Raw genomic sequence first — 11,542 nt, forward strand, 5'->3', positions numbered from 1 at the left:
TTCTTTTCTATTCTTTTATTTAACCAAATAGAAGTAAAAGTTTAATTTTAACGTGCATAACTACACTCCCTGTGGGATCGACCTCACTCCTGGTGAGTCTACTACTTGAAACAGTACGTACACTTGCGTGTGCAAAATACCGCAACAAGTTTTTGGCGCCGTTGCCGGGGAGTGATAGTTAATATTATTAAAAATTAAATTTTTTTTCTAATTTGGTTTTCCTTTCTAATTTGAGTACTAACTCTGTTGTCTCAAGATCTTATTCTGCTTTCAGGTTCAATAATTTATGAGAAGTCAAGGTCCAATTGCCAGATTACCTGTTGACCTTGAGATAGAAAAGACTTGTAGAAGAAACAGAAGGAGGAGGAAATTGGAAAGAGCGGCACTAGAGATTGAACAAGAAGGAGTCATGGCTGACAACACCAATAATGGCAACAATGGACACAACGGAGGAGGTGTAGAAGACCAGGCTAATGGACACAACAATAATGACCGTAGCCTGAGGGACTACTTACTTCCTAACTTGACAGGGGCCCGATCCTGCATAAGGCCACCTGTTGTTGACGCCAACACTTTTGAAATCAAGCCAGCCATACTTCAGATGGTCCAATCTCCAGTCCAGTTTTGGGGACTGCCGTCAGAAGACCCAAACATGCACCTCGCCAACTTTGAAGAACTGTGCAAGACATTCAAGGTGAACGGAGTTAGCGATGATGCCATCAGACTAAGGCTGTTCCCATTCTCACTACGGGAATGAGCCAAAAGTTGGTTTATCTCTTTACCAACTAATTCTATTAATACTTGGGAGGAATTGGCCCTGAAATTCCTGTCCAAGTTCTTCCCTCATGCAAAGATTGCCAAGCTGAGAGCTGATATCAACAACTTCACCCAGCAGGACAGTGAATCTCTTTATGAAGCATGGGAGAGATTCAAGGACTTACTGAGAAAGTGCCCTAATCATGGGATTGAGAAGTGGCTGCAAGTGCACAACTTTTACAATGGACTGATGAATGAAACCCGAACACTCATAGATGTCGCTGCTGGAGGAGCTTTCATGAGGAAAAGTGCTAATGAGGCCTTTGAATTACTTGAAGAGATGGCTATGACTAACCAACAATAGTCAACAGAAAGAGGTCCATCTCAAAAAAGTTACAGGTATGTATGAAGTGGATGCTATTACCAAGTTGACAGCTCAGGTAGAGGCCCTAACAAAACTGATAACTGTTCAAGTAAAACAAGCTCAGGTGGTTTGTGAGCTATGTGGAGGTCCTCACCCCTATGAGGAATGTCTGGTGGATGTGAATAGTTTACCAATAGATCAAGCAAAAGCCATTGGAAACTATGCCTAAAATAATAATTATGGGCGCAACCAGAAGGGGTTCTACCAGCAGAGAAATCAGCCCCAACAAAACCAACAACAGCTGTAGCAACAAAGTCCTAGTGGAGGCTCCAATTCATGATGGAGACTAGATCCTCTATTAAAACTCTAGAAACTCAGATGGAACAATTGGCTACTCAAGTGGCAAAACAAGCTCAAGAAAATTCACCTAGCACTAGTAAGGCAAAAGGAAAAGAGCAATGTAAAGCCATTTCCTTGAGGAGTGGAAAAAGTTATGATGGCCTGAGCCAAGCCAAGCCAGAGAATGAAGAAGATGAACACCCAGCACCAATAACAACAAAGAAGAAGACTACTGACGGTCTTCAACAAAAAGAAACTCCACCACCCATCAGCATTGACCATCACATAAAAATTCCTTATCCTCAAAGACTTCAGAAGAATAAGATAGATAAGCAGTTTTCAAAATTCGTTGAAATATTCAAGAAACTGCATATCAACATCCCATTCATAGAGGCTTTGGAACAGATGCCAACTTATCTAAAGTTCATGAAAGATATCCTATCTAAGAAAAGAAAGTTGGAAGAATTTGAGATGGTGGCACTTACTGACGAGTGTAGTGCAGTCCTGCAAAAGAAACTACCACCCAAGCTAAAAGATCCAGGTAGTTTCAACATCCCATGCTCAATAGGGGGTTCTATACAAACAAAAGCTTTATGTGACTTGGGAGCCAGTATCAACTTAATGCCCCTATCTATGTTTAAAAGATTAAAATTAGGGGAAGCCAAGCCCAGAACAGTGACTTTACAGATGGCAGATCATTCTTTGACTCATCCTCGGGGTATAATTGAAGATGTCTTGGTAAAGGTTGGTAAGTTCATCTTCCATGCTGATTTCTTAATACTTGACATGGAGGAAGATGAGAATATTCCTATCATCTTGGGAAGACCATTCCTAGCAACAGGAAGAGCATTAATTGATGTACAGAAGGGGGAGTTAAAGTTGCGTGTTCAAAAAGAAGAAGAGACTTTCAAGGTATTTGCTGCAACTGAAATTCCTACTTGTTGTCGACTGGAAGTTGTAAAGGATGGTCGAGAAGTAACTACCAACAAGAAGAAAGGGAAGTCTAAAGAACGCTTTCGAACTTTTCGACGCCGTATGAAAAGACTGTTGTGTGGGAAGTATGAAGGTGACTCTCAGTCTAAGGAAAGCTTTAAAATTTGCAACATTGGAGGTCATTTTTCTTCGTTTGGCACAAAGGCCCTCATGGATGCGAGAGGTGGATTCTACCCGCCACCACCACCACCGCCATACTGTCATGGCGCTCAGGTAAGTTACCTTTCCTTTTTCTTTAATGTCACATTGGGGACAATGTGTCACTTTAGTTTGGGGGGTGACTTAAATTTTTATTTTTAGTTTTTTTTTTTGTTTTTAAGTTTTATGTCTTTTAATTTTTAATTTTTAGTTTTTATTGTTGTGAGTCAATTTTCTTAATGTTAGTCAATTTGAAAGTAGGTAGATTCATGATTTGGAAAGTTCATTTATTTTTCAAAAAATCCGTGTGCTTGGTGATGTTATACTTGTGACTAATTTCAATTTTATACTTAAAAGAACATGGAATCATATTAAGTAATTTTCTAGTAATTGAATTGGTTTGTATATGCTAATTTGATTTGTGGAAAGTTGTTTGAAAAATTCTAGAACTTGTAAGTTTATCCTAGCTACCCTTTTTGAGCCTTAACTTATATTTTGTTCTACACATATTGAGCCTAAAAAGATAAACCCATGAATATCCATAATTTAATCCTAATTATACCATAAGTTGATCTTTAGTTTGGGGGAATTTGGATGGGAACTTTGTTGTATGTGTGAAAAAAGTGTGAAAATTGAGAGAATATATATATAAAGAAAAATTGGCAACAACTAGTGTCAAATCTAGAGAAAAAAAATAATAATAAATGTAAAGTTGTTGCAATCTTATTGAGAAAAAGAGAGAAAAAAAAATATATCTCTCATGTAATTAGAAAAAGGGGTATTGGGATTGTGTGAAAAATATTCTGGGTGACATGATTGGAGAAGCTTATGGTATAGGAAAGCCTAAATGACCATTTCAACTACCTTTACCTAAGCCTAACATTACAAGCCTAGAAAGACCTTCTGATTCTTAGTTGTGCATTAATCTATATTAGTGGAGAATAGTAAGTATTGCAAGCATATGGAATTTTGGGTTAGTTGATTGATGATTGTAATTGGCATGCATAAAGTGGTTTAATTGTTAGTTAATTGAATTCTATGGTTTCATGAGCTAAATGAAAATAAATTGAAATATGTCAAGGGTTTGAATTGAAATTCTGGATTATATGCATAAGTGAATTTTTTCATAATCATGTTATTGAAGCTACTTGAAAATTACTCATGTTTTGGAGATTGACTTGTTTATTGTTTATTTAGTGTCTTACTCGAGGACGAGTAAAAGTTTAGTTTGGGGGAATTTGTTAGGTTATTTTTAGTATTAATTTTAGATTAAGTTTAGTATATTTTTAATTGAGTTTTAATTGTGTTTGGATCATTTTTACGCTTGTTATCTTTTATTTGTGCAGATTTCAAATAGAAAAACATTAAAATATCAGAGAAAAAGATAAAAATATCTCACAAAAATACCATGATATTTAAAATAGAGAAAATTGTGCAAGGAAATAAAGCTGAAACTTCAAGCCTGAATTCTACTATGTTCTGATTAGATTTTGGAAAAAGTCAAAACATAAAAGTTCTATATCTCTCTTTTATCCTTCCAAAACATCTTGAATCGTCCAATTCCAAGCAATATCGAGAGAGTTATGGCCAAATAACTATCAGTCAATGCAGTAGAAAACTCACCTCCTCTTCTAATCCTAAGCAGGATAGGTTTTCTAATCCTAAGGAGAATAGGTTTTTATTCTTCAGTGAATTTTATCTTATTTTATCATTTTTTGGCTATAAAAGAAGGGGACTTCAATAGTTTTGGCAAGCAATTTCAGAGAGAAAAAAATGAGAGAATTCAAATACAGAGTGGAGAGATCAACTGCAAAATTGGAGGCATACTTCTCAGGGTTTTCAACATTCTTCTCTTCTTCTCTTCTCTATTTTCATCTCTTTTCTTAAAGTTAATATGTGTAATTGTGCTACAATGAACATGAGTAACTAAACACTTTATTAGGGTTAGATGGACATTGTTTGACATTGGTTATGGTTTTAATATGATTTATTTTCCCCCTAATTTCTATGTATTCTATTTTATTTGTGCTTAATTACTTTTAATTGCCTGATCACCAATTATCTGTCTATGATTTTGATGCGAGATCTGAGAAGTGAGTGTCAAATATGCTATAGTAAAATAGGATTGAATTTCGATATAGGACGAGAGTACCTATATGGTTTAGATAACTTATAGGGTTTCTGTGTTTAATGCCTGTTGCATGTTAAATTTATCACGAGAGTAGAAAGTTTGCATGTAATTGAGATTTATATATTTGAGAAGACTATAAATTACCTTAGTAAACCTGCTATTGCATAGAAATTAATATTAGGAAAATAATCATATTAGGCCATATTCAATAGAAACAATTGAAAACGAAGCCCTAGTTTTCATTAACTTTCAATTTTCTTTAATCATTGCTTCTTACTAGTTTTCTTATTTTTCATTCTTTTCTATTCTTTTATTTAACCAAATAGAAGTAAAAGTTTAATTTCAACGTACTTAACTACACTCCCTGTGGGATCGACCTCACTCCTGGTGAGTCTACTACTTGAAACGGTACGTACACTTGCGTGTGCAAAATATCGCAACAGTCCCTAACCTTTTGAATACAGAAACGCCTAGCTGTCTCAACGATTGATTGACTTGGTTGACAGGTGAAATTGCACCGTTGGCCTGGTTGGAACCATCGGGTATGACTTCTCCTGATAAATTACTAGACAAGGTCTGCCCACCTACTTCTTGGCCCACAGGCGAAACTTGTGACCAGAGATTTGGCGGGTGACCATTTATAGTTTGGGAAGTATTCATCACTGGATCTTCGTCTGTTTCACCCAGGGGGATGACACTCGGGGGTTGTTGCCCGACAGTTTGGTAGGCTTTTTCGTATTAGCACAGTAGATTGCTAACTACAATTTTCAATCTCTCTATGATGAGCCATTAACGCTTCCATCTCTTTGTCCCTCCATTCAACAAACATGCGTCTTTGTTCCTCGAACGCAAGATTTACCGCAGCACGCAGTTTCTCCTGATCATGATGTAGGGTGTTAGTATGACCTTGGATGAGTCCAAGAGTAGCGCGGAGGTTTTGCATCTCAGTATCATCCCCAATGGTCACTCGAACGTTGGTGGCAGGTGGAACAGTTGTGTTATGAATGCCTTGGCTGGGTGCTGAACTGGTATTCCCAGTCTCTTGCACACTAGGCGTGATTTCATCCACAGGAGTCGTCACACCATAACCTGCGTTTGATGGCTGTTCAGGATTAATAGCTGGCGGAACCCTTATGTTTCCTGGGTTCTTCAATGCAGGATACACCACCTGTGGATTTGCCGGATCAACCATACCCCTACGAGTTTGTACCACCATTGTACTTGTGGTTAAATTTAGAATGAAGAGCGATTCTTGATTCTGCTCTCAATGAAAGTACCAAAATGTTGACCTCGCTTTTAGCTAACGACAGTGAGTCTAATTTAGTAAGCCACAAGTAGTTTATAACGATTGATATATGATAAAGTAATATAAAGACACAGGAATTTTTTAGAGGTTCAGCCCCGAGCAGTTCGGTAATAGCCTAATCCTCGTTTTTTGTATTAACTCAAGAACAAGGAGAAAGGTTCCTTTTCTTATAGCTCTTTTAACAATATCTTTGAATATTAATTCTTAGATAATATCTCTTAAGTAAAATCTCTCAACCAGAATGTTTTCGACCCTTTCCCACTGAACATGCATCACTATTTATAGGGCTATGAGCTTGGAGAGGAAGTATTTTCCCTTCTCGTTACAATGGATATAAGCAGAAAGATTGCATAATAAATACAGAATACACTGATCGTGGGATTTGGACAGCTTGCCATATCTCTGCAATTTGATCCGCAAGTTATAGGGATTTGGTCGCTCTGCGCGGATTGCTGATCGCTTTGCTTCGAGCATGCATACGAGGCATCCTGTTCGGACCATATTCTGCGAGTAGAATTTCAGAATTGATTCCACGTGTCACCATCATGCGATGCCACGTCAGAGTGCAAAAATTGGGATAACAGAAACCTTACAGCGGTTGCAACAAAATTAAATGACTCCTTCTGCTCAGATCTCTAAAGCTTGTATCCTTTCTGTAGCAGAGTATCACCAAGATATCAGCTCGATTCTCCTTCTTGTTGTTTGGATTCTTCCCAGTCTTACATACTATGATTGAGGACTCACTTGTTATGTGTGGGCATGTACTCAATCACTAATGGCTGAATTTTGGTTTGTGAAGAAGACTATGGATTTTGAAACTAAGAGAATAAACGAAAAGGTCACATAAACCTAAAGAGAAAACTAGGTTTTTAGCTTTGGAGGCATTAGTTGGATAATGAGACCATAGCCTTCCTTTTATACTAATTTTCAATAGGGTTAGGGTTGAATTATTTGGAATAAAAAATTGATAAAAATAGAGAAAAATGAGCACATAGTTGCTGGCCACTTAATGGGCCCAACACTAGTTTTATTTTTGCCATTTTTCTCAACTATTTTATCTATTTTTCACAAATACCACTTTTTGCTATTTCAACCCTATAAATGCCAAAACTATTTATTTAATAATTAAAATAATTATCGAATAAAATTGTTATTTATAATATTTATTAATTAGACTTCACAAAGTCTCTTAATTAATAAATTAACCCTAGAATACAATTTCTTCACAACCAAGCCATAACATAGTGAAAATTCATAAACTAGATATAGTCTAATTTTAGAATTAAAATTGATTAACTAAAATCAATTAACTGAGTCTTACAAGAAGTTTGTCTCAACTAGTATGGGGACCATGGGCCTATATAACCGAGCTTCCAATAAGCAGATCTTGAATTTACCAAGTAAATTCTCTAACTTATTAATTCCTCGTTAAACCACTATAGAACTTGGAATTGCACTCTCAGTTACATAGAACGCTCTATATATTCCATGATATAGATACACTTTTAATTATCCATTGTTACAATCCCCATAATCAATGATCCTCTATAGATGATTTACATTGCATAGGGACAAAATTACTGTTACACCTTTTCAATGTATTTTATCCTTAAAACACTTAGCCACCTATAAATGATATTTTAGTGAACTAATATAATCACTAAAATGAGCGTTCTATCATTTATCTCTATTTAGCCAAGCTCGAAGGAAATCATCTTTTCACTTCTATGTCCGAATAGAAGCTATAGATTCCATATCTATGATTAGCGCTCCCACTCAATTGTACTATCATGTTCCCAAAATGTACGTATCACCTAGACCAAAAGGTAGGCTTAACTAACAAATCAAAAAACACAAATAACACTCTTGAGATCGAACCTAACCATGTCAGGATTAAGATCATTTGATCTACGATCAACTAGGTGATATTGAATTGAATAGATATTACTGTAAGATTATCATATCTAGTTCAAATTCAATATCGGTCCCTTTCGATGCATACTCCATACATCCAACCCACGCTTACTTTAACCAATGCCCTGGAAAGGACATAGCACTTATCCAAGGTGCAAGTAAACTACGTTGTACATTATCATATCAGTTAAACACTGTGTACTGATAAATCTAGGAATACATTAAATCACTCAATCTTGTTTACTTTCCACTGTGTTGACAACACAATAAACAAGAAGTGTGATAAGGGTCTGGATGAATTTATTAATCAAATAAGTAAATAGATTATCACATGAACCAAATAACACATTAAACAAGTAATGAAATTAAATCTTTTTCTAGACTTGCCTTAGTGAAAAAAAAGTCTTCTGATGAGATGGTCATTACTCTGGGGTGGAGTAGTGATTTTGGAGAAGTGTAAAAACCTATCCGAAGTTTCTAAGTCTACTAGAGAGATTCAATTTTAAAGTTGCAAGAAAGATACTTATTCAGTCTAAGGAAAGTTCTATACTTTTTTGGCATTGTTCCAACATTTATTAACTACTTGTGTTACTTCCTCACTAATGCAAAAGTAGTTGCCAAAAGGTAAAGAATCCAGTATCCCTAGAGGAGTAGACATATAGAGAGGAATTTCACAAGGAAATGTAATGGTGGAGAAAAGGTTGTATTCAATACAACCTATCAAATCCTATTACGGAGAGTATACTACAAACTACACTTGATTTGAATATCAAGGTGTTGAGATTATTTAAAATGTACTTTTTATTTTATATTAGTGCAAGTGGGAGTTTGTTGGGTTTTGTGCCCTAAATAAAACTCATTTCAATATAATAAGATTTCCTAATAAAGATCAAAAATCACATTTTATGTTGCATGGTTCACATGATTTATTTCATGATTATATTTAATGTATAAATTCTATTAAGTCCAAAATATATGTATTTTTTAATGATTATAGTGTTGTCAGCACAGTGGAATATAATCTTGTTTATATGTTCGAAACTTTAATTTCCTGATGTGTCAGTTCACTGGATTTAGACTGGCATGATAATCAGCAATATGTATACTTACACCTTGGATAAGTGTTATGTCCGTTCCAGGGCATTGGCAAAGTTTACCAGTATCAAATGTATGGAGTAGACATTGGAAGGGACCGATATTGAACTTTGATTAGATATGATAAACTTATCGTAATATTTATTCAATTCAATATCACCTAGTTAAACCTAGATCAAATGATCATAATCCTGATATGGTTAGGTTCGATCTCAAGAGTATTATACATGTTCTTTGAATTGTTAGTTAAGCCTACTTTTTGGTCAGGGTGATACGTACATTTTGAGAAGATGGTAGTACAATTGAGTGGGAGCGCTAATCATAGATATGGAATCTATAGCTTCTATAGGTATTTAGAAGTAAAATGATGATTTCCTTCGAGCTTGCTAAATAGAGATAAATGATTGAGATCTCATTTTAGTGATTATATTATTTCACTAAAATATCATTTACAGGTGGCAAGTGTTTTAAGGATAAAATGCATTGAAAGGGTGTAACGGTAATTTTATCCCTATGCAATGTAGATCATCTATAGAGGATCATTGATTATTGGGATTATAACAATGGATAATTAACAGCGTATCTATATCGTGGAACATATAGAGCGATCTATGTAACTGAGAGTGCAATTCGAAGCTCTATGAGTGGATGCAATGAGGAATTAATAAGTTAGTGAATTTACTTTGTAAATTCTAGTTCGGCTTATTGGAAGCTCAGTTATAGAGGTCCATGGTCCCCATACTAGTTGAGACAAACTGCTTGTAAGACTCAGTTAATTGATTTTAGTTAATCAATTATAATTCTAAAATTAGACTATGTCTAGTTTATGAATTTTTCACTATGTTATGGCTTGATTGTGACGAAATAGTGTTTTTGGGTTTACTTGTTAATTAAGAGACTTTATGGAGTCTAATTAATAAATATTATAAATGACAATTTTATTTGATAGTTATTTTAACTATTAAATAAATAGTTTTGACATTTATAAGTTTGAATTGGAAAATATGGTATTATTGAAAAGAAGAATAAGTGGTTAAAATAAAGTGGAAAAATTATAACTAGAGATTGGTCCACTATCTTGTACGGCCAAGGTTGAATTTTTGCCAAATACTTTATTCTTTTTTAATCGATATAATTCAACCCTAACCCTATTGAAGAATAGTATAAAAGGAAGGCTTTGGTCTCATTATCCAACTAATGCCTCCAAAGCTAAAAACTAGATGAGACCTCTTCCTTCTTATTTCTTCTTCAATTCAAAACACTAAGCCTTTCTTCACACTAAATAATTTCAGCCATTAGTGATAGAGTGAGTGCCCACACACATCAAGTGGTATCTCAATCATAGTGTGGAAGACTGTGAAGAATCCAATCAACAAGAAGGAGAATCGGGCTAACAGAAGGAGAGAAAGAGATTCAGGTTCAGATCTTGATAATGCCCTGCTACAGAAAGGAATGAAAGGCTAGAGATCTGAACGGAAGGAGTCATTATATTCCGCTGCAATCAATGTAAGGTTTTCTTAAACCCATATGTGTTTATTTCATTGTTTTAGAAATTCATATTAGGATGTTAATGAAACATACTTGTTAGTAAATCTAGATCCTGGTAAAATAATTCCAACAGTCTTCAGTATCCACTTTCTCCACTAGTACGTCCCCTCTTGCCACATATTCTCTGATGATGTGGTATTTTCTTGGTGGAATTATTTTACCAGGATTTTAGATCTACTCACAAGTATGTTTATTAACATCCTAAATATGAACTTTCTAAAACGATGAAATAAACACGTATAAAGTTTAAGAAACCTTACATTGGGTGCAGCGTAATTAAATGACTCCTTCCGTTCAGATCTCTAACCCTTGTATCCTTTCTGTAGCAGAGTATTATCAAGATCTGAACCTGGATCCTTTCTCTGAATCCTTGATGCTGAAACTCCTTTGCTGATGATCTTTCTTCACGATCTTCCTCACTATGATTGAGGTATTGCTTGCTGTGTGTGGGCACTACTCTAATCACTAAGGTAATTTCGAAATTCTAAGGAAGAAGAGAGAGAGAGAGTGGCGGCCAAGGTAGAGAGAGAAAGGCTCAGGTTTTCTGATTCAGAAGTGTAATTTTCCTGAAGCCTTCACTATCTATTTATAGCATTCCACTAGGGTTAGGTTTGAATTATTTTGCATTAAAATAATGAAAATATCAGTTTAAAATGCCTACAAAAGTGGCCGGCCATGGCTTGATGGATTTGGGCCTTGCTTTTTGCAATTTTGCAATTTTAACACTTTTGTATCTGATTTTCTCAAAAATGCCAATTTTCTAATTCAACCATTTAAATGCCAATTCTAACTATTTAATAACTATAAATAATTATTAAATAATATTGTAATTTATCATATTTATTAATTGAACCATACAAAGTATCATAATTAACAAATATGCCCCTAACTACTCTTTCTTTACAATTTTGCCCTTACTTAGTGAAAATTTCACAAATACACATAGTCTAATTTGTGA

At 35.0% G+C, this 11,542-nt stretch overlaps 1 protein-coding gene and 1 non-coding gene across 2 annotated transcripts; one reads left to right on the plus strand and one right to left on the minus strand.

Annotated features, from left to right (window-relative positions):
- Positions 1-859: 859 nt before the first annotated feature.
- Positions 860-966, minus strand: LOC133033754 (small nucleolar RNA R71). Its single transcript, XR_009685821.1, has one exon. It is a non-coding gene; the product is annotated as a small nucleolar RNA R71 (small nucleolar RNA).
- Positions 967-1,157: 191 nt separating this feature from the next.
- LOC133035734 (uncharacterized) lies at positions 1,158-5,471 on the plus strand. Its single transcript, XM_061111886.1, has 3 exons — positions 1,158-1,266; positions 1,587-2,665; positions 5,409-5,471. The coding sequence occupies exons 1-3, from the start codon at positions 1,158-1,160 to the stop codon at positions 5,469-5,471; spliced, it is 1,251 nt and encodes a 416-aa protein (XP_060967869.1).
- Positions 5,472-11,542: the final 6,071 nt, after the last annotated feature.

This window comes from Cannabis sativa, chromosome 1 (assembly GCF_029168945.1).
Source record: "Cannabis sativa cultivar Pink pepper isolate KNU-18-1 chromosome 1, ASM2916894v1, whole genome shotgun sequence".
Classification (NCBI taxonomy): Eukaryota; Viridiplantae; Streptophyta; class Magnoliopsida; order Rosales; family Cannabaceae; genus Cannabis; species Cannabis sativa.

What these genes read in the sequence shown, in the direction of transcription:
- LOC133035734 (XM_061111886.1), top strand. Translation starts at nt 1,158, where the DNA reads ATGTATGAAGTGGATGCTATTACCAAGTTGACAGCTCAGGTAGAGGCC. An exon ending in GGTTTGTGAGCTATGTGGAG is followed by an intron (nt 1,267 to 1,586) that starts GTCCTCACCCCT and finishes AGCAATGTAAAG; the next exon opens with CCATTTCCTTGAGGAGTGGA. An exon ending in CATACTGTCATGGCGCTCAG is followed by an intron (nt 2,666 to 5,408) that starts GTAAGTTACCTT and finishes TGTTTCACCCAG; the next exon opens with GGGGATGACACTCGGGGGTT.